The following is a 23,490-nucleotide window of genomic DNA, read 5'->3' on the forward strand; positions in this document are numbered from 1 at the left end:
GCGCTGTGACGTCGGGGCTGCGGTGCTAAGAACACATAACGGCCGCGCAGGCTTAGGGTCAGATTCGTCCCGAGTGTGAAGACCACCCAGGCCACCTATACTGTGGAGTGCGGAACCGCCGCGGAGTGGATGCTGCCAGAGCCCCGCGCCCGGGCGCGTCTCGGGCGCTGCTGCGGGCTCGTCAGTGCTCGGGATGCAGCCCTGGGCCAGCGCAGGAACTCACTTTCCCAGCAGGCCGCGCGGCCACGACGCCCCGCCCCTCGCGGTGCGGCGCCCGGAGCGCTCCGGGTCCTGTCAGCGTGGGGCCCGCGCGCCCCGCCTGTGGCCCCACCCCCTGCTCCCGACTCCCGCCCCGACGCCCCGGAGTTCCAGCCCCAGCTTCCAGCCCCCCGCCCCGCCCCCGGCCGCGCGCGCTCTCCCCACCCCGCCCCAGCCCCCCCGCCTCGCGTGCGGCCGCCCCAGCCAATGAGGTTCGGGGCCGCGTGCGCAGATTCAAACGGCGGCTCCTGAGGGAGGCTGGGCGCGAGATTCGGCGGTGCGGACAAAACCCTGCAGCGGGCTTGGGCTGCGAGCCCTGCAGTGCTGCTCGCCGCGGAGAGGGGCGGGGGTCGGTGCCTGCCGCGGGGCCGCGCCGGGGCGGCCGCCGGGAGGCTGAGGGGCGGCGGGAGGCGCCGGCCGAGGGCGGGAGCGCGCCTCCTGACAGGTCAGGGGCATCCCTGGCCGCGCCGTGCCGGGGCTAGGAGCGAGCGGGGCTGCGGTCGCGGGCGGGTCACGGTCCGGCCCCGGCGTCTCGGTGCTGCCTGGCGGGCACCGGCGTTCCGGGGAGGGGGCGAGAGGCGCTAGCGGGAGGGTCGCGAAGAAGGAGCATTGGTCTGAGGCTGGAGGAGGCTGAGCCGCGTCCCCGTCCTGCCCGCGCCTATGCGGTACTTGAAGGATGGCGAAGAGGTCGCGCAGGTGGGTGACATCCCCTTCGCCCAGGCCTGCGGGCGCCGTCGCACGGAGACTCCCCTCCCGGCCTCCGCGCCCCCCGCCAGGCCCTGGCCGCCGGGGCAGAAGGTCCCTCCGCGGCGCCCCGCAGCCGCCGCGGCCTCGCGGTCCTGCTGGCCGTGTGGCGATTTGGGAAGCCCGGGGAGGAAGGGGCAGACAGAAGCCCTTTGGGCTGGTCCTCCCCACCACGCGCGTCCACACTCTCAATTTCTCGGAGCCCTGCCTCGGTGGGACAGGGTTTCGTGCCAGGTCCGGCTGCCTGCCCTCGCGCTTTCCGGGGCGCTACGCAGATAGCCGCGGCCGGGGCCTGGCTGGCTGGCCTGGTCGCGGGCTCGGAGGGACCCTCTCCTCGGACGACGCTGCCCGCTCCCTAGGAGCTCCGCGGGAGCCTGGGGAGGGGGCCCCTCGCTCCGGGTCCCTACTGGGCTCTGTGGTGGCCATACCATTGCACCCCGCTTCCTAGCTACCTGCGCCTGCTGTCGAAGGGCAGGACACCGCTGTAAGTCACGGGAGAAGTGACTAAGTCGACCCCACTCAAGTCAGCCACTGCTCGGCGCGTGCCGCCCGGTCTACAGTAGCTTAAGCGTAACTTGAAACAGTATCTGCGATTCGTGTAATATCTTGAGTGTCCATGCCTGGCTCTAGGGCTCCCAGTGTTTTTCACAGCAGGCACCGGTTGGAAAAAGCTCCAAGATAAACTGATGCGTCTAATGTTTATGTATCACTGAAGTAGCGACTTACCGTCGTGCGGAGTAATCATTTTCATGGCCGAATAAGAATGACAACTTAGGGTGTGTGAAAGTTTGCAGCATGGTTATGTAAACCCCAAAGGGTGATTGGCATAATTTCCCTATAATTTTACTTACCCAGATTCACAGCTTCCAAGTCTTAGTTAGAGATGTATTTCCTCAGCTGAAATTTTATTACTTGGATTCATTTACTGAAGATTCTGATAAAAACTCAAAAATTGGAAGTAACCATGCATACTATTCTTTTCTTTATTCATTTACTCATATAACTAAGCCCCTGTTGGGTTATTATTTTCTGCACACACGCAGAAAAAAACCTCTTATCTAGAGCAGGATTTTTGGCCTCAACCCAGTTGACATTTGGTATGGAATAACTTTGAAGTGGGAAGATGTCCACTGCATTGAAGGGTGCTTATTAACATCCCTGGCCTCTACTCAGTAAATACCAGTAACAAAAAGGTCTCCAAACTCACTGGCTCATGTCTCCAGACAATGTCAGTTGTTTTTTTTTGCCTTGAAGGGCAAAATCACCTCCTGGCTTAGAACAACTGTTTTGGAACTTCAAGGACCCAATTAACCTCTGATCTTCAGAAAAGATACATATTAAAAGCTCTGTAAGTATGATTACTGAAATACAGGTTTAGATAGGCCTATTCTGAGTTTTGAATTATAATTTCAATAAATAAATAGCTTCAGTAAGAAAATGAGAAGGGAATATGTCAGTTTAACAAAACTCTGTGGCATTATCTTCTCGACCTTGTCTCCTTTTTAATATTGATGTTAATTTTGTGTGAAAATATCTTTGACAGTGCAGCTATTAGTATCTACACTTATATTCAGATGTGGATATTTGAATATCAGCGCCCTCCCCCCAACTGGCTTTCCGTCCACTTTAGATATGTTCTATTAGTGACAATTCTGTGAGCTTTGAGATTTTAACATATACTGTGCTATTGATTTTAATCCTTTGTCAGCTATATAAATTAATTAGAACATAGGATGCTTTGAAGAAAAAGAAGTCTATAGTGATTAAATAATGCAGCAAAAGAAGCAACACTCTCTCCTGAAAGTATACAGGTAATGGATGGGTGAGAAATTATCTCAGAATAGCTTTTCAGATTTCTTAGCGTCTTCTTACTGGATGTTTCCTACTCAATTATTTTTCTTGCATGTATGACTATTTACCTTAGAAGGTGATACAATATGAAATGTTTGACAAGAGATACATTCTATCTACTGAGCAAAGTCTAGTCTTTTGCCTTTTGGTTAATTAGTATCTTAAAAATATCCTTGAACTTTATAGTTGGAAGAGAGAGGAAATAGTGTAGTCACTTGAGATCTGCAGTATATAACCATTTAAGTTGTTGAGTAAAGAAATATACTTGGCTGTTTTGAAGTTTTGCATAAGATGGCAGGCATAAATCCTGTAAGATCCGTTTTCTGTGTCAGCTGAAAAAAAAAACACATAAAAAAGTGAAAAGCTGTTACCTGAAGTGTGAAACAACTGAAGGATGTTGGCTCTTTTGATTGTGTTTAAGATAGCTACCTCGATTTACATAATGGAAAGGGCTCATTTCATTATTGTGACTTTAATGAGCTTTTTTGATCCTACTGGGGGTTTTCATGGCATAATATACAGACAATACTAAAATTAATGTTGACTTGTAACTACCATGTTTTTTATTTAAAAGTATATTTACAAATAAGCATGTCTAATTTTACAAATCCATTTCTACCCTTAAAAATAAGGTAAGGCAAACATCTCATTTAGGAGCTACCAAGATAAAAGTTCAAAGCCAGCTCTTGAATTGGAAGATGCTTTTCAGTGTGGTGTGTGTGTAGGACATAATTTTATAGTGTTGTTTCCAGCCAAGCTGGTATTGTAGGTGCAAGATGACCAAACTAAGAGACTGATCCTTCATCCAGCTTTGTTATTTTGTCACAATGTTGTTAAATCCTGTGACCAGGTTTTATCTTTTTGTTGGACTAGATCAGCATTCTCAACCTGTGGGTTGCGACCCTTTCACAGGGGTCACCTGATTCATAACAGTAGCAAAATTACAATTATGAAGTAGCAACAAAACTTAATTTTATGGTTGGAGGGGCACCAAACATGAGGAACTGTATTAAAGGGTCGCTGCGTTAGGAAAGTTGAGAACCTCTGGACTAGATGATCTGAGAGGTAATTTCCAGCTTTAACATAGTTCCTATTCTGAAGACCTTTTTAAGGATTTTTTTTTCTCCTTAAAAATGCATACAAATCAATGGAATCAAGAGAAGTGGTTTCATTTTTTTTGGTTGTTTGTAGATAAGAACTATGTAGAACACCAGTATTGTTGCTCTTTGTAACTGTCAAAGGTTACGGGAAAAATTGGTCTTGAGAATGGACTTCATGTGTGCAGTGCATCGTATTAACCACTGGGTGGCCTAATTTCACTTTCCTAAATTAATCTGGTCAATTTTCAGACCTTGAATGAGATCAGACTTAAATTGAATATATTGTTATTCTGTCCTCAATATACATTATAACAAAGAGGTGATTTTTTAAATGGTGACAAAAGTTTCAGACTTGAGGTAATTTGTAGTTAAGATATGATCAGTTTGAAGTGATTTTATTAGAGCCAATTTTACAGTCACCAATATTTTTAAAATTTCAAATCAGTTCTTTTAAAATAAAAACAAAAAATTTAAGACTCTTACATTCTACCTTAGTCTACCTAAGTCTACTTTGCTCAGGCGATATTAATGGTGTTTTTTAAGACTAAATTTCTGCCAAATGTTTTATCTTATTGGTACTAAGTAGTTTGTTATTTCATAGGTCAAGTCATGACCACAATGTCCTAATAACACACACAATATAATGTTACTCCTAACCATTTTCTTGGCCTACTAAAGTTTATTTTTTCATTTTGCTGTTCCTTAATTGCATTATTTATTCATTATCTAGAAAATGTTGTATTTGAATTTTGGTATTAAACAGTTAAAAAGAAATATTTTCTTATAAAATAAAACCAGCAGAATGTTTCTAGAAACCAAGTTTAGGGATGGAATTATTGACTAAATTTCCATTCTGTTTTTGCTTTCTGACTAGAAATTTTTTTCACCTTTTTTGCTGTCTTATAAATTAGTTACTCTAGGCTAAAAATGACTTACTTCTTTAACCTACAGAGCAAGGATCTGATTTTAGTTAGTTACTATATGGCATATTACCAAGGTTGGTTGTTACAAAACAAACATGCTAAAAGTTATAAAAGATGATTTCCATAAAAGGCAGAAAAAATAAAGCAGATCTTTTTGCTGCGTAATACTTGTTGAACAGTGGGTCTCTTTTTAATGGTAAAAGTGGAATTTTTATGAGACTACTTTTAGTTTTTTTCCCCTTCATGTTTGTTTTGGCAGATTAAAGGCATTCTCAGGAGTCTTCTTATTGTAGCTGATGTTGACAGGTATTGCTAGGTTCTTAGGAACTTTTAAAGTTAGATTTATTTTAAAATTATTTCATTCTTTCAGCAATAACTTAAATATGTAGAGAAACTTGATGCCCAAGCTAAAGAAATAGACGCTAGAAAAATCCCAGTAATCGATGATTCTGAGAATTGTACTCTATTTTACTTCATGTGTCCTAACACTAGCATACTGAAAAATCCCAGTGTTTTTTAAATGTTGAAGGGTTTTTTTTTTAAAAAAACTGTTTCTGAAACTCAAATTGGTTATCAAGTTGATTCAGATCACAGTGACCCTATATAACAGGGCGGAACTGCCTCTGTGGGTTTCCAAGATCTTTATGGGAGTATAGTTGGTGGTTTCAAATAGCTGATCTTGCTGTTAGCTGTCCAGTGCATAACCCGCTGCACCAACATGGCTCCTTGTATCTGAAACCAATAGCCATTAAAAGTAGAGACTAAAACTTAATGTAGAAATTTCTTACAAAGAGAGTGGTTAAGAAAAAATTAGCCCAAATTGTAATGTTAAATTGAATAAACTTAGAGGAAAATTGTTCCTTGGAAATTCATCCTATTGCTCAAAATAACATTTTTACACTCAAGCTTAATATTAAATTAAAGCAAGCAAAGGTTTGGGTAAGAAATTGAAGGTGGATTTCATAGTCATTAGATGTGATGTAGATATCTTGCAATTTAGTTGGCAAATACCCATTAATTTTTTTTTTACTTAAAAAGAAACTTTTTTAAGCAGTTGTGGCGGCTGTTGTGGTGGGATTCATGGAGAATCTGTGACAAGCACCCCTGGACTGCTTGGGATGGCAGGAGGGAGCAGTTTTGTGGGGGCTATTGAAAGGTTAGGCACTGCCAAAGAACGAATCTTTTCTGTACTGCATTTTGTTCTATCAGGTTCTTCTGTTTAAAAGAAGAGGGGCATTTGCATTACTTTTTTTTTTTTTAACAAATGGGAATGCCTGGGAGAGGGGGGGGGAGGAGGGGGAGGGAAGGAAGTGGGTGTTAACAAACCCAGGGACAAGGGAACAACAAGTGATCCAAAATCGATGGCCAGGAGGGTGTAGGAGGCTTCGGAGGGTTTGATCAAGGGCAGTGTTACAGAGAGGAATTACTGAAACCCAAATGAAGGCTGAACATGATAGTGGGACAAGAGTAAAGTAAGAGGAACTAAAGAAAAGAACTAGGAGGCAAAGGGCATTTATAAAGGTCTAAATATAGGCATGTACATATGTAAATATATATATGAGGATGGGGAAATAGATCTATGTGCATATATATATAGGTTTAGTATTAAGGTAGCAGATGGACATTGGGCCTCTACTCAAGTACTCCCTCAATGCAAGAACACTTTGTTCTATTAAACTGACATTCCACGATACCTTCCCGACACGATTGCTGAAGACAAAACGGGTGCATACCAAATGCGGTGAAGAAAGCTGATGGTGCCCGCCTACCAAAAGCTAAAGCATCTGGGGTCTTAAAGGCCATCTAAGCTGAGAAGCAAAGAGGCCCACATGGAAGAAACACCAGCCTGCGTGATCATGAGGTGTTGATAAGAGCATGTATCAGACATCAAAGAACACAAAATCATATTGTGAATGAGGGAAGTGAGGAGTGCAGACCCAAAGTCCATCTGTAGGCAACTGGATATCCCCTTACAAAGAAGGGTCACACCCTGATGAGCCAGTCAGGGTGCAGTATAGCACCAATGAAACATACAACTTTCCTCTAGTTCTTTAATGCTTCTCCCCCACCACCCCTATCATGATCCCAACTCTACCTTACAAATCTGGCTAGACCAGAGGATGTACACTAGTACAGATAAGAGCTGGAAACACAGGAAATCCAGGACAGATAAACCCCTCAGGACCAACGATGAGAGTAGCGATACCAGGAGGGGAAGGGGAAGGTAGAGGAGAAAGGAGGAACTGATCCCAAGATCTACATATAACCCCCTCCCTAGGGGATGGACAGCAGAGGGGTGGGTGAAGGGAGACGTTGGACAGTGTAAAACATGAAAAAATAATAATTTATAAATTATCAAGGGTTAGTGAAGGGGAAAGGGCCGGGGAGGGAGGGGAAAGATGAGCTGATACCAAGGGCTCATGTAGAAAGAAAATTTTTTGAGAATGATGATAGCAACAAATGTACAAATGTGCTTGACACAATGGATGTATGTATGGATTGTGATGAGTTGTATGAGACCCCAATAAAATGATTTTAAAAAAACGGGAATGCCTTTGGTCTTCCTTTAGAGGTATTTTCATTTTTTTAAAAAAAGTTTTCTTATATCTACCTGAGATGACCTGTATTGGAAGACGGATGTTATATTTGAGTTGGAAGGGTGTTGGGTAATTTTGGAGTACTGGGGGGAGGTAAAAGTAAGGGAGGTCATTCATTAATTTGGATAGTAAATGGCAGTTACTGTCTGGCTCTGAGAGGTGAATATGGTAGTCTCTACATGCATTTTCTTATGGAGGTTGGCAAGTATAATCAGCATTAAGAGGAAGGAAGGGTAGGTGCTATGACTACATGAACAGATAGCTTTTTCTGGTTTGGTCATATTTTTTTTAGATATGAACTCATTGGACTCTAAAGCATCTTCAGTTTAACAACCAATTTTAGCTAATAGAAAGGTATTTCTGAGAGTTGAAGATGTTGGCAAATAAGATATTTTCTATCATTAACTTTGCGTCTGTTGCACAGTGCAGTTGAACAACCCAGCCATATATAGAAGTAGGACTGGTGGATCATTATTTAAAACGGCTTCTGACATAGACAGCATGGAGTCCTGAAAGATGCTGAGCTGAATTCCTCAAGCAGGTAGATTAGTATTATATGTGGAGTAACAGGGAATCTTAGTACCTTTGGTCAGATATCAAGAATTTTGGTCCCGTAGAAATAATAATTGAAGAGAATTTTCAGTGCCTGCAAAGAATCTGTATACTTTATATATGAAATCCAAGCCTTTTTCAACATTGTAAGATTGAAATTATGCACTATATGTAAATAGATAGGAGCCCTGCTGGTATAGTGGTTAGCCCTGAGCTGCCTTCCACATGGCTGGCAGTTCAAAACCACCAGCAGCTCTGTGGGACGAAGGCAGGGCTTTCTTACTCTCAATCAACAGTTGTGGTCTCAGCCACCCACTGGGCATCGCTATGAGTGAACATCACTCCATGGCATTAAGGTTTTTGTTTTTTAAATGTCAGTAGATACTAGGGCTTACCCACATTTGCTTGAATATATTACAGTGGGGCTAAACAGGAATCCTTGAGTGGTACAAACAGTTAACAAACTTGGCTGCTAAAGAGAGGTAATATTTGGGGTGGGGGGTAGGAGGGGTAGGCCTGGTGACCTTTGCATATCTGAAAGACCAGCCACCGAAAACCCAGTGGTACTGACACACATGGGTTTGCTGTAAATTGGAATCCGCTCAATGGCAGTAGGTTTTCACTTTAAGGTTAAACAAATCTTGGAACCTTTGCTTTTTAAAATCAGAATGAATGTTTGGAGAAGAACTGAACTTCACAAACAAAAGCACATTTTAATTTTATTAGATAGCCTACACACACAATACAAATATCAGGCCACCTGTGCAATGTGCCTCATTTTACAAGTTGCTAAACCAAAGCCCCATGGAGCTAATGTGACAAATGTTGCAAAATAGTTGTTAGAACTAAAACTTTGTTCTGATTTCAAAATTTATGTGAGGTTTTACGTTTTTGCTGTCTTCCAGCTTCTTGATATCCTCTTCCCCATCTCCTCACTATATTGAAGATAGTGCACTTTAGAATTCAGTTATGGTATTTTTTGTGATTATGGGTAGTAAATTACTTTTACAAGTCAAAGTTGACTATTCTGTCAATTGAGAATAATAATCCATTCCTTGGGTTGTTGTGGTTTTAAAGAAAGGTCATAGAGAAGCCCAACAGTGCCCATTGCTATCAAGTCGACTCTGATTCATAGTGACCGTGCAGGGCAGGGGAGAGCAATCATGTAGGCTTTGCAAGGCTGTACTCTTTATGAAAGCAGACTGCCATATCTTTCTCTTGTAAGTGGCTGGAGGGTTCACACTGTTCACCTTTCTGTTAGCACCTGAGCACTTGAACAGGGTTCCTTATCTGATACTTGCCTAAACCGAAAGCTAAACCCATGCCTTGGAGTCCATTGTAACTCATAGCAACCTTATAGAACAGGGTAGAACTTTCCCATAGGATTTCCATGGCTGTAAATCTTCATGGTGGCAGACAAGTGCATTTTGCTTTTTCCTTGCAGAGTGACTGGTGGGTTTGAACTGCCAAACTTCTGAGTAGCTGCTAAGTGCTTTAAATGCTACACTGCTGTAGGTTCTTAATGTGGTACCTAAGTTTTGTAGCAGTACTTTTTTACTTAAACTGTGTGTGTGTGTTCATGTATGTATGTATGTATGAGGCAGCTTCATAAAGTTTATGGGAAAATTCCATTTAATTTCATTTTTCCATGACCTTTTTTCTCTCCTCACTTTTTGTGAATTAGGTGAAAGTTTACAGAGCATCCTAGTTTCACGTTCAACAATTTATACACGTTTTGTTTAAAAGCATCCATTACAATCCTCTCCATGTATCATCACTTACCCCACCTCCTCCCCATGTTTCCTGTATCCATTCCTCTTTTGCTAACCTGGACTTGGCCCTCTGGTAAGTGCTGCCCTTGACCTTTACTGGTTGACTAGTCTAACATGGTGGTGAGTTCAGCTTTGGACCTGAAGAATGACTAAAGACCTTAGTTTAGAGGGTTGCAGTAAGCCTAGTCTTTTTTTTTTATGATTTTAAGTTCTGTGCTACATTTTTCTCCCTCTTTATCCAGGATCTTCTAATGTGATCCTTATCACAGCAGTTGGTCCTAGTAACCAGGCACCATCCAGTTCCTTGGGTCTGAGGGTCATAGAGGCCGATGTTTGCATAGTGTATTAATTCACTGAACTAAATGTTTTCATATGTCTCTCAATTTTCATTAATATTCTTTTGTTCGAATGGAGAGACCAATAGTTACATCTGAGATGGTTGCTTATGAGCTTTTAAGATTTCACTCACTATTCACCAAAATTGTAGGTGGATCATTGTCCTTGTTTCTAGAACGTCTTGAAGACCCTTTATTCATATACATTTATATATTTATTTGCCTGTTTATTTCATGTACCTTGGAATTAGCTAGTTCAAAACTACTTATTTTCTCCATTGTCTTCTCCATTCCTAGGTTTGGTCACACATTCCATAATTTTACTTATGTTCCCAAAGTGAGAAACTTTAGAACTCCCTTGATTCCTCCATCGGTTACAAAATTTAGTACTTCTACATTTATTTAATTTGACTGTGTACTCTTTTCCACTTCCATGACCAATTACCTCAGTTGGTCAATTCTTTTTTTAAATTTTTATGTTTTAAAAAATAATTTTATTGGGGCTCATACAACTCTCATCACAATCAATACATACATCAGTGTGTCAAGCACATTTGCATGTTTGTTGCCATCATCATTCTCAAAACATTTGCTTTTTACTTGAGCCCTTGGTATCAGCTCTTCATTTTTCCCCTCCCTCCCCTCTTGGTCTACTTTTTTATATAGTTTCTTGAATTGTTTCATATCTAGATTTCTCTTATCAAAGGGCATGAAAAATAAAATTCTCCCAGTTTTTCTGTAGTCTCTTTATGTTGTTTTTTTGAAATAGAAATACAAGGGGCTCCAGAAAGTTCATGAAAAGTAGAATCAGAAGTAGGGTCTCAACTGGTGGTTAGAAGGTTAAGGAGCTCGAGTGGGTTGGGTTTGCAATGAGGAGAAATCCAACCAATAAAATCCACAGCTCCCATCTGGGGCACCTTCTTGAGAACTGGGAACCTTTAAACTATTAACGCATGAAAAAGAAAAAGGTGATTGTGTTTTGTAATGACCCCAATATGTTTTGGGATTGGGAGAGGTCTGGCTTGCTAATGGAACTTTGAACTATGCTACCATTCTCCAATTAAAATTGTTTTGTAAACATCCGGAAAGTGGGATGAAATTCATTTTGTTCAGTCTTTTTTATGTCACTATCAGAAAAAGACACCTCCACCTCATAAAAGGTCTAACTTCATGTTGCAGAGAATAAAACTGGACAAAAAAGGAAAAAAAGATAATAACATTTTTCTACAATATTTTTGAAATCTTGTACTCGTGCCAATTGAATGAATTTTGTTGTAAGCTAACTTTGTTTTTCTAAGTGGATAGCCAGTATCTTAATATTATTTATTCAAAATTTATCTTTGTTCCACTGGTTTAAAATTCTGCTGCTGCTGGTATTTAGTTTAAGCTTTCCCCCTGCATATTCTCTCACTGATTTATGTGTTTGTGTACCACTGCCATTACGTTTTATTTATTACTGCCATACCATGCAATTTACTATTGAGTAGTGTTAATATCCTTAGTTTTTAAAAGTCTTTCTAGCTATTCTTGCTGATATATTTTTCGATGAATTGTAATATCCGCTTGTCTAATGTCCCTCTAAAATCTATTGGTAATTTCATTCATTTAATTTAAACTTATGAATTAATTTAAGGAGAATAGTCATCCTTGTAATATTATCTAAGTTCGTGGTCTGAATATTCTTCCATATGATTATCTTTTGAGTTTCACAGTAGTGTTTTGTCACTATATCTTGATCTTGTGCTTTAAAATATTGTTTTTTGAGTAGTCTGATTTTTAAAAATTATGGTTGGCATTACTAATGGATTATTTTTTAATTGTGCCTTTAACTGGTCATAATTAGTATTTTGCCATTACCATCTATCAGATCCTAATAATTTCTTACTTGCATTATTGTTAAAGAGTCCTAATTGGCTCTCATTCCTCCATTTCTCCATATTCCTGCTAGTATCTTTATAAAACAGAAGTAAAATTTCATCTCTAATTCTCTTACTTAAAATACTTTAGTTCGATAGCTTTAGAATTAAAGTAATATCCTTTGGCATGTCTATCAAGGTGATAATTCGAGCCTTGGTGACATATATAGTCTCTAATGCCACTGAGAATTGGATCTGTTCCTTTTTATGTGACTTACTTTTTAATGATTTGAATTAGAAAATGTGATTATTGTCATTTATTCTGAATAACTTCTTCAGTCATATCTGCACACCAGGATAGATTCAATAATTGAATGTAAAAATATATTCCAGATTTCATGATTTTTTTTCCTTTGTAGTGAGGATGAGGATGATGACCTTCAGTATGCTGATCATGATTATGAAGTTCCACAGCAAAAAGGATTGAAGAAGCTCTGGAACAGAGTAAAATGGACAAGAGATGAGGTAACTGTTTGTGATAATATCATTCATGGATAGCTGTGAAATACCTTTGAAAATGAAATCAGAAAAGTGATCCATTACCAACCTTCGCTTTTTCTTCAGAGATGTGAATAGCAGGTTGATGTGGCCCTCAACAAAGACAGGATTGTGAATAAAGGGAACATGCATTATAGTTCATTCAGTCCTTCTAAAAATGGCCTTCAAATGACATGACAAAATTATATAAATATTTATATATGTATTATACGTGTGTGTGTGTACAATGTGTGTGTGAAAAAGTATTACTAGAGTTGCAGTATATACATACATAGCTTTATTCTAAATAAATGTGTTTAAATGTGTCTGCAATCAGTGGATGACTACAGACAAGTTATTTCAGGAATGTATTTGTCTTAGTTTTGTTGTGTGTCTTTAAAAAAAGGATATTTTCAAAATGTTACATCAAGATTAGTTAACTCAGTGAGCTCATATTTCTCTTTTAAGCAAGATCAAAGCTAATGATGAATTTTTGATGAATTGTAAATAGAAATGATTCTTGGATTTACCATTATAAACCCAGAGAGCAAGGTTCAATTACAAATGTAGCTTCCAAAAGGTTAAATGGAATGACCATATGACCCAGCAATTCCACTCCTAGGTAGATATTCAGAAGGCCAGTTAAATTTTAGCCAGAGAAGTCAGCGCTGTTTTAGGAGATCCCAAAAGGGAAAATTGTAATAGATTTTTCTAGGACACAGAGGATCACAGTACTTAAAGTGAAGAACTTATTATGAAGAAGTTCAATTTAAGAAAAGAGAAAACTGCATTGGTGAGCAAAGACTAGGAATTTCCCTAAGAATGTTTTCCATTATGACAATGCATCTGTGCATTCTTTGAGTATAGCAAGGGTTGTCCTAGAAGAATTTTACTGGCAAACTTTACCTTGTCCACCCTATAGCTTTGATCTTGACTCTTTAAGCTTCTTTTTGTTACCAAATTTCAAAGAACATTTAAAAGGCACATGATTTGAGTCCTGTGAGGATGCCCAAACTGGTGTTTTGATGTGGTGTAAATTGAAGAGCACAGAATTCTTTGGTGGAAGAATTAGAATTATGGGGATAAAAACCCTTCTTAAGTGTTTCCCCTTAGATGGAGGCTAGACCATGAAATAATATCTTCACCTTTTGATGTTTTTATTTAATAAAGGTTTCTGTGGTATTTGTAGCAATGCTTTAGACTTACCCTGGTATTTGTGGAGAAGAGAAATGGAGTAGGAGGACACTTTCTAATTTTCATATCTGTCTTAAAAGGATGATAAGCTAAAGAAGTTAGTTGAACAGCATGGTACTGACGATTGGACTCTAATTGCTAGTCAGCTTCAAGTAAGTAAAACATATTTCGAATATGGCTGCTTTAGGTCATTTGGTTAAACTTGCTATTTTTAAAAAATGTAAGTGCTTATGTATTTTAGATTTAGACTTTCTAAAAGTTCTTCTCTTGTTTTCATCTGCTGTTTGCGAATGGCTTAGTAAGTCTTACTTTTCTAGTAACACTTTTATCCAGAGGCCTAACAAGATTACTAATTAAAAAAAAATGTGTGAATAGCACTTTATAGATATATACTGAAATATTTTGAGAAAAGTTTAAAGTAATGAAATATTATAAAGGCTAAACAGTAACTGCTAAATCAGAAAAAGTTTCTGTTAAAAAGGTTTGTCATGTAAGGCACATATTTTATTGTTATTGATTTAAAAATTGTGATTTCTGTTCACCATACTACTATTCACATATTCACTTTAATGCAATTTATAAAATGTTTTCTCATGCTCTTGTTTGTTCCTTCTATACTATCAGTAGTTAGAGAAGATAATCAGATTTGGATTTTGATGTTGACTTCTTTGAGTTTCAGAAATCAAATCATCCTCTATGTTCTTTGTATATATTTATATTACTCCTTAACATAACCTGTAAATCAAGACCAAATAATGAAAACAGCATAGATTTTGGAGTTAATCAGAATTTTTCTCAGATATCAGTCCTACTATAGTTGACTGGTCCTGGAAAATTAATTAACCTTCTTCACACTCATAATTTGTGTATTGTATATAGATAAAAGGTTAGGTTTTTTCCCCCCTGTATTGTGAGAATGAGAAATAACATATGGGATATTTGGTGTATTTCCTGGGAATTAGCAGGTGGTCAACAAGTAGAAGATAAATAAGTATTAGAAAATTTAAAGTAAATGAGATAAATAGAAATGCCCCAAGAACACATTTTGAAAGCAAGTGATAGTCTTGGAATAGAGTAGCATTAAGGTACAGAGCCGTAACAGAAGCAGCTTTGTGTGAAGAATGTAATTTGCACGTCATTGGGCACCAAACAGAACCATTGGTTGGCAAAGTATCTGTCCCTTGATATCTGTTTAGATGATCTTCAGTCCTGTGTATGGACGTAGTATCTTTGTAATTTTTGAATAATTTTGACAGTTCTTTGTGAACAGGAGTTAGCAGAGATAACAAACTTAACTAAATTAACACGTCACTTAACCATTGGGTGAAGTAGTTAGAGATGTTTCCACATCATAGTTTATTTTGTTTACCCTGGCAAATTAATTTTCTTTTTAATGGAATTTAAACATAAGGCACATATTCTATAGTAGTATACTGAATTTTTTTTACCTATCTTGGTGGCTCATCATATTAAATATCCATTTTAATACTATCTAGTATCCTAATAACATTTTTGGGGACTTTAAAAATTATATATAGTCATGAATCCAGACTGCTATGCTATTTGAGTTCATATATCTTCTCTTTATAGTTTTCTGTCTGATCACTCTTATTTCTCAATCCTAGCTCCCTTTCTTTATGGTGGTACCTGTATCATGGCTTTGCTGTTTGCTGTGTCATAAGACATAGTCTAGAGATTAATTACCCTCTATACTCGTGTATAAGCCGAGTTTTTCAGCACATTTTTAATGCCGTTTTGTGGTAAAATTAGGTGTCTCGGCTGATATTCAGGTCGGCTCATACGCAAGTATATATGGTATATTATTTTTATTTGTAGTCTAAGCACTACTAATGGCTTTAATTAAAAAACAACCTTGGCACCAAGGCATATCAAATAAGCATTACGCATTTACTATTCATTGAGTAATTGCTGCTGAATGATTGCACTATTTTTGCAGACTTGCTTCTTAAGGTTATGATGTATGACATTTGGGCTGATTTGCTATCTGAAAAATGCAATAACTAAATTATCAAAATTCTTTCAGAATCGTTCTGATTTTCAGTGCCAGCATCGATGGCAAAAAGTTTTAAATCCAGAATTGATAAAGGGTCCCTGGACCAAAGAAGAGGATCAGAGGGTAACACACTCATCTTTCTTGTTTTCACTGTGTGGAAAGGGAAAAATAAAAAACCAGTAGCTCTCTGCTGATACTTTCTGCTTCCAAATTGATTTAATTGGCATTCAACTCAAGTTTTTTCTTATTTTTTAAAGAAAATGCACACGTCTTTGTTTTCACTGTTATTTCAAATTAATTTTCTGTGAAAGCATTTCAACTTACAAAGTCACTTTACATCCCATTTGTATTTTAGATAAATAACAAAGTCAAGTTTTAAGCTAGGCAAATGTTAGTAAAATTATATTTTGTAAGTTTTAATGCTGATTGTGACTTATGCATCTACTTAGTAATTTTGAGCTATGTTCTTAAATTCTGTCAAGATACAGCCTTTTAACACTTGTTTTTCTGTTATTTAGGTTATTGAATTAGTACAGAAATATGGGCCAAAGAGATGGTCTTTAATTGCCAAGCATTTAAAAGGGAGAATAGGCAAGCAGTGTAGAGAAAGGTGGCACAATCATCTGAACCCTGAGGTAAAGAAATCTTCCTGGACAGAGGAGGAGGACAGGATCATCTATGAAGCACACAAGCGGTTGGGAAATCGTTGGGCAGAAATTGCTAAACTTCTTCCTGGAAGGTGCATATATAAATGTAGACACGTTTTTCTGCCCTTACATGTGATCTATTTTATAGTTCTGTTAAATTAATTTTAAGTATCTTGTGACTTATTCTATTTAGAATTAATATGTACTATAAACAACCCTTTTAAGACCATTTTCGTTGTGTAGCAACGAAATGATAGACCTAATACATTCCCCAAATCCTGTTTAATATGAGACCCATCAGGAACTAGATGTACAAACTTGGTTGAGATTTGGCTTGAATACTCTGCTTTAGACCAGAGAACAAATACACCAACTAAAGTAAACTACAAAAATTCAAAAAAATTCTTAGGATATAATTTGAATCTTGGTGTGTGTGTATGTGTGTGTGTGTGTGTGTGTAGTGCTAAAATAATGGAATTTCCTTCAGAGGTAATTATATGCTAAATGTTCTATACTTTGCACTGGTTCAAATTTTACTTGATATAATCTTTAATACAATAGATCAACAAACTCTGGAAAATCTGCACCTTCATTAGAAAATATGGATTTAAATATTTCTATAATCTCTATTTGTATCATACTTCCTAATTTATAAAGTGATTTTGTGTATGTTCTTAGTTAATACTTCATCCACTTGTTAAATAGAGCAAAAATTGGTGTCTTTTTTAGATAGGAATGCTAAGGTATAGTATAAAGTTTTTAAAACAAATTATTAACCTGATCCGGAATTGCTAATGTTTTCAATCTCTTATGTATCATCTTACATTTTGTAGAGAGCCTCATTTTGTGCCTATGCGTTAAAATCGATTCTGTGTCAGTGAGTTTGGGGTTTTTTTGTTTGTTAATTTAGTGCCTTAACATAAAGTAGGTTCAGTAAATGGTCCTGTATTAAGGTTGGACTTTAACTACAAATAGCTGTAGATTGAAGATGGTCATTTTTATAAATGGAACCATAGGTAAAACGGGAGGCCAATGAACTTTCTTCTCATAGGTATTTTGTTCTAAGAATGAAAAAGGAAACGGATTCTGTAAAGGATGGTTTGCCCTTTTTCCCATCCCCATGCGTATTCTTGGCTTAGGCTTTTTACCGTTCTCTTTATTTGGAATGTTCTTTTTCTGTTCTTGTACAGCTGGGTCTTTCTTGGCTGCTCGTCAGATGTTGACACCTTCTCAGGGAGGACATCTCTGATCACCTAATCAAGATTGCAATAATCACTTTCTTTTTCTTATCTTATTCAAATTATTTTCTTGCACTACCTGATATTTTTCTTATTGCTTCTCTGTGCTTTTCTCCAATCTTCTGCTCTTCTTCAAACTATAACGTAAGTTCCATGCGAGCAGGGGCCTTCTTTGTCTTTCTGCTGTATCAGTTGTGACTTGCAGGCACTTATGTAGTACATCGTCTAATTATGTGATTTATTTGATAAACCCCGAAAGTTTCAGTTTATTTAAGAAAAATGTTTTTAATTTTGTTGTTGGTGGTGAGAATATTTAGAACAAAATATACACCAATGTAACAATTTCTCCCTGTCCTTTGATTACATTTCTGAATCCTCCTTGAGTTGTTCCTTTCCATTAACATAAGGTGATTATTCCCTAAGTATAGTATCAAATCTTTTGAGTTACTGTTGACAAAGCTCTGAATATGTTTTAATTTTAGTTTGAGAGTTCGTTTCATCTTTTGAATTAAAAATTATCTAATTTCCAAAATTGTAAATGTTTGTTTTGAGCACTTCATATACATTTTTAAAGCAATTATACAATGATAACATTTGTTTGTGGAGTATCTTTCCTTTTAAAACATCAACTTTTATTTCCTAGGACTGATAATTCTATCAAAAATCATTGGAATTCTACTATGAGAAGAAAAGTGGAACAGGAGGGCTACTTACAAGATGGAATAAAATCGGAACGAACTTCATCAAAGCTTCAACACAAACCTTGTGCGACTATGGACCATTTGCAAACCCAGAACCAATTTTACATACCTGTTCAGGCACATATTTTTAATACCTTTATTATTTTAAAAATTTACTTAGTTGCTCTGTAGAAAAATGTTTAGTTTCTTAATGGGTATGCAGAACAGGACAATCAGTATTTAACTCACGTAATTAAAAAATATGCCATAATTTATTCCTATTAATGGAGATTTTACCTCCATTCAAAGAAATCACTTTATTGGGGGCTTGTACAACTCTTATCACAATCCATACATCCATCCATTGTGTCAAGCACATTTGTACATTTTTTGCCATCATCATTCTCAAAACCTTTGCTTTCTACTTGAGCCCTTGACATCAGCTCCTTATTTTTTCCCCTGTCTCCCTGCCTCCCTCCCTCACAGACCCTTGATAATTTATAAATTATTATTATTTTGTCATGTCTTACACTGTCCAATGTTTCCCATCACCTACTTTTCTGCTGTCTGTCCCCCAGGGAGGGTGTTATATATCGATTCTTGTAAAACAAACAAACAAACAAACTCATTAAACTTTCTTGTTAAATATAATTTATATATAATTTAGTTAAGAAACTTGATATATAAATTTCCTAAAACTATAATATTTTGATTCTTTATTCTGATTTAAAGCCAGTACTTATCTGTGCTTTAGTACTCTATTATAGTTTCCCTGGGGTTCTGGTGACACTTTTGGCTGCTAACCAAAAGGATACTGGTTTAAACCCACCAGCTCCAGAGGAGAAAGATATGACAGTCTGTCTTCATAAGATTTACAACTTTGGGAACTCTGTAGGCAGTACTGCTCTGTCTTACATGCTCACTGTGAGTCAGAATTGACAGGAATTAAAAAAAATATTATGGTTGTCATTCGAAATTATTTCTATGTAATTGCAATACTGTTTATCTAGGAGAGGTGGACATTTATAAAATATTTAAAAGAGAAAAACAGTCAAAATGACTCAAGCCATCATTTTGGAGTATGGTAAATAATTGGTTCTTCCAATGACATTCAACTTTGGTTTTCCCCCAACTAATCAAATTGGCTGATGTCAGTCTTTGTTTAGACTAGTTCATTAAAGTACAGATTATGCAAACTCAAAATGGGATGAAATTTATGTTGTCCCTAACAGTACCTTTTTTATCTGCAAAAAAGTACGAGTCTTCCTAAGGTTTGTTTTAAGTTTTTCCATTTGCTTGACATGCTGTTTTGTTTTTTTAAACCATCATTAATAAATTTGTTTTTTATCACATAAATATAAAGATTGAATTAGGGCTTAATAATATCTACCAAAAGATGAAATCTGTGCTTACTATGCTTCCCATTTGATCTCTTCTCTCTAAACACTCTAAAGTTCTTAAAACGTAATATTTAATAAACTGCTATAAAAACTAATGACATCTTAATATACAAATTACAGAGCATGTGAAGACAGTGTAATTATTTGGTAATACTCAATACCTTAAAAGACATTATTTTACAGTTTAGAGTCCTACATTTCAGCAGCATAATTTAAATCATAAGCTTCTTTCTTAGAAAGTTTATCATTTAAATAGTTTTTATTCATAGAAAGATAATTTTACACATTATTTGGGACCAAGGGAGTGTTTAACCATCTCAATTAAAGCATGTTTTATTTTAGAAAGATAAGGATGTTACTTATGCTTTAAGAATCATTCACTCTCCGTTTGCTACTTTTTGGAAGACTTTTATATTTATAGTTCAAGTCACTTAAACTTCTAAGACGAGATTTCTAATTTTTCTATAAAGTGAAATTTGAAAGAAAAAAATGGATTGGCATGAAATACTAACCACAGATTTTTATGAAAAATATAAGTTTCTAGTGTTTTAGAGTTAATAAGCTGAACAATAAATGATACTAATTAAATATTGTAAAAAATAGGTCCTATAGTAGAAGTAAGGAATCTTAGTGGTGTAGTGGTTATTCATTGGGTTGCTAACTGCAAGGTCAGCAGTTTGAAACCATCAACTGCTTTCTTGGAGAAAGATAGGGCATTCTACTCCTGTACAGTGTCTTCGAAACTCACAGTGGCGGTTCTACCCTGCCCTGTAGGGTCTCTGAGTTGGCACTAACTCAATGGCAGTGAGTTTGTTTGTTTTTATAGTAGAAATAGGAGTCCTGATGGCTCAGTGGATTGCATGTTGGGCTGGAGATCATAATTTTGAACCCACTAGCCACTGCACAGATGAAAGACAAAGCTTTCTGCTTCTATAAAGATTTGCAGCCTCAGAAACCTAAAGGAGAGCAGTGAGGAAGTCAGAATCGACTCAATGGCAGTGAGGTAGTAGAAGGAATCAGCCCTGACGATGAAGTGGTTAAGTTATTGGCTGCTAGTTGGAGGTTGGTGATTAGAATTCACCAGCCACTCTGTGGGAAGAAGATGTAGCAAACTGCTTTGATAAAGATTACGGGCTTGGAAGTCCTTCAGGACAATTCTATTCTTCTGTCCTGTGGCATCTCTGTGAGTTGGAACCGACTCAAAGACACAGCAGCATAGTAGGAGTTAGTGTATAAGGACAATGACAGTAATTTAGGTAAACATTTATGGAAAGTAGACTCATTTATGTTTATTAGATGTTAAAGGGTTTAAAATTATTTCTCACAAATTTATTTTCCCCGTTGCCTACTATATGCTATTGCAGCTTTCTCAATGTTCTAGGAAAATGGCAGGATGATTTCTAGTCCACAATCACAGTGATTTATTCAAGGCACATGACTGAAGTCTTCTCTTTCATATTTTTTGATGCAAAGGTTACTAGGGGCTAGTATTAAAGAGTGGGAGATAGGAACTTTGATAAACCTGTTCTAGTCTTCATCCTTTTGAGTGTTTCATATCAACCAGGACCTTCCTCTGAGAGATAAAGCACTCTTATAAATACCAGATTAAAAAATAACAGGTCGACTGATTGGCTGATAATCTAGGCTAAATCTCACATTTCATAAAGGCGAAATTAAAGGCCTTTCCTACGTGTTATGACTTAAAAAGGAGCCCTGTTGGCACAATGTTTAAGCATTTGACTGTTAACCCAAAGACTGAAGGCTCAAACCCACAAGCAGCCCCCCCGGAAAAAAGACCTGGCAATGTGCTTCCATAGAGATTACAGTCTAGGAAATCGTATAGGGAAGTTCTACTTTGCCACGTAGAGTCACGATGAGTCAAGATTGGCTCGACAGGACACAACCATCACCTCAGCTAAGAACATGGCATTTGAAGAACTTGAAATTAGAGATTTCAAGTTAAAGTATTTTGTACTACATATTTGCATGAAACACTAGATATAATTTACCTTTTGATTTTCAAATGCACTGGTTTTTGAATGAGGTCAGATAAGATGATTTTAATATATTTAAATCATCTTATTGGGGGCTCGTACAACTCATCACCATCCGTACATACATCTATTGTGTCAAGCACATTTGTACATTTGTTGCCCTCATCATTCTCAAAACATTTGCTTTCTACTTGAGCCCTTGATATCAGCTCCTCATTTTTCCCACTCCCCCTCTCTCATGAAACCTTGATAATTTGTAAAGTATTATTTTGCCATATCTTATACTGTCTGATGTCTCCCTTCACCTACTTTTCTGTTGTCTATCCCCCAGGGAGGAGATTATATGCAGGTCCTTGTAATCGGTTCCCCCTTTCTATGCCACCCTCCCGCCACCCTCCCGGTATCACCACTCTTACCACTGGTCCTGAAGGGATATCTGTCCTGGATTCCCTGTGTTCTGGTTCCTATCTGTACCAGTGCACATCCTCTGGTCTAGCCGGATTTGTAAGGTAGAATTGGAATCATGATAGCCGTGGGGAGGAAGTATTTAAGAATGTTTCATCATTGCTACCCTTCACCAAAGGCCATCTGCAGGCAACTGGACACCCCCTTACAGATTTTAGTATTTTTAATCAATAGAATATAAGAGTAGAGATGTAGTTAACAGATAAACTAATATAGTTATGAATTTTCAAAGTTAATAGAAATAATTTAAAAATTTTTAATGTTTATATTTTGACAATGGCTTTTATGCTTTGCCTAAGTTATTCATGATTTAATTGTTTTTTAGATCCCAGGTTACCAATATATGTCACCTGAAGGCAGTTGTGTAGAACATGTTCAGACTTCTACCTTTATTCAGGTAACGTTTTATATCCAACAAAATGAAAATGAATGAAATGCTTTTGAACATATATTAGGAAGTTTAGTAGTTTCCTGACCTAAAGAAGTAGGGGGAAACCAATAATCTCTCCTCTGATTTCTTTGAATATTATAGCATAATTTGAGTATAAGGAGGAAATATGTCAGTATGTTTGAAAAAACACCAGGCCTTTCATCCTTTCAACTTAAAGCACTAAAGTTGTGAGTTGACAAGCTTTTGCTCAGTTGGCTAGAACTTATGCATTGGGATTCAATAAACAAACTTATTTCAAATGCAAATTTAAAATTTGATGGGTTTTTAAGGTGTTTGCTTTTATGTATTTAAATTTTCTTAAATATTTTTGGCTTAATTGGAAACATTTGTTAAGTCCTCTTTAGCTAACAAAGAGATTGTGATATGAGTTTTTGGAGTTTAGTCTAGTTGAACGAAACTGTTTTGGGGCTGCTCTGCGGGAGAAGATGAAGGCAGTCTAGATCTGTAGCACTTTACAGCCTCACAAATCCTAGGGAGCAGTATTCTGCCTTACAGGTTCACTGTGAGTTGGAATCAACTTGATGGCAGTGATTTTAAACCTTATCAGAGCAAATTGTTTCAAGTTGCTTAAAAATGAAAATCATAGTTATAATAATCATAAATCAAGGATTTAAGCAGTCTAGTTTTCTTTCTTATTTACCTTATTTTAGCAACCATTTGTTGATGAAGATCCTGATAAGGAAAAGAAAATAAAGGAACTCGAGTTACTTCTTATGTCAGCTGAGAATGAAGTTAGACGAAAGCGACTTCCATCGGTAAGAAATTCGTTTGTCTGTAAATTATTGTTAGAATATTCCATTTGTATGCTTTCATAGTTTTTAAAAATCACCTGTGACTTTAATATTTCAACAAGTAGAGAACATTGAATATGATTTCAGACAG

General features: G+C 37.6%; 1 protein-coding gene across 5 annotated transcripts in view; it reads left to right on the forward strand.

Moving 5' to 3' along the window:
• The first annotated feature begins 579 nt into the window (after window positions 1-579).
• MYBL1 (MYB proto-oncogene like 1) overlaps window positions 580-23,490 on the forward strand; it is a 44,475-nt gene continuing 21,564 nt past the window's right edge. For 2 of the 5 annotated variants that reach the window (XM_075549612.1, XM_075549616.1), the window contains exons 1-8: window positions 581-954; window positions 12,408-12,513; window positions 13,800-13,871; window positions 15,764-15,856; window positions 16,252-16,472; window positions 18,262-18,436; window positions 22,483-22,554; window positions 23,259-23,363. In XM_075549612.1, the coding sequence (XP_075405727.1) occupies window positions 935-954; window positions 12,408-12,513; window positions 13,800-13,871; window positions 15,764-15,856; window positions 16,252-16,472; window positions 18,262-18,436; window positions 22,483-22,554; window positions 23,259-23,363 (864 nt within the window). In that variant the 5' untranslated portion in view covers window positions 581-934. Of the gene's footprint in view, window positions 955-12,407; window positions 12,514-13,799; window positions 13,872-15,763; window positions 15,857-16,251; window positions 16,473-18,261; window positions 18,437-22,482; window positions 22,555-23,258; window positions 23,364-23,490 lie in introns of all 5 variants that reach the window. The other 3 variants (XM_075549614.1, XM_075549615.1, XM_075549613.1) reach the window with 2 other exon arrangements.

Source organism: Tenrec ecaudatus, chromosome 5, assembly GCF_050624435.1.
Source record: "Tenrec ecaudatus isolate mTenEca1 chromosome 5, mTenEca1.hap1, whole genome shotgun sequence".
NCBI lineage: Eukaryota > Metazoa > Chordata > Mammalia > Afrosoricida > Tenrecidae > Tenrec > Tenrec ecaudatus.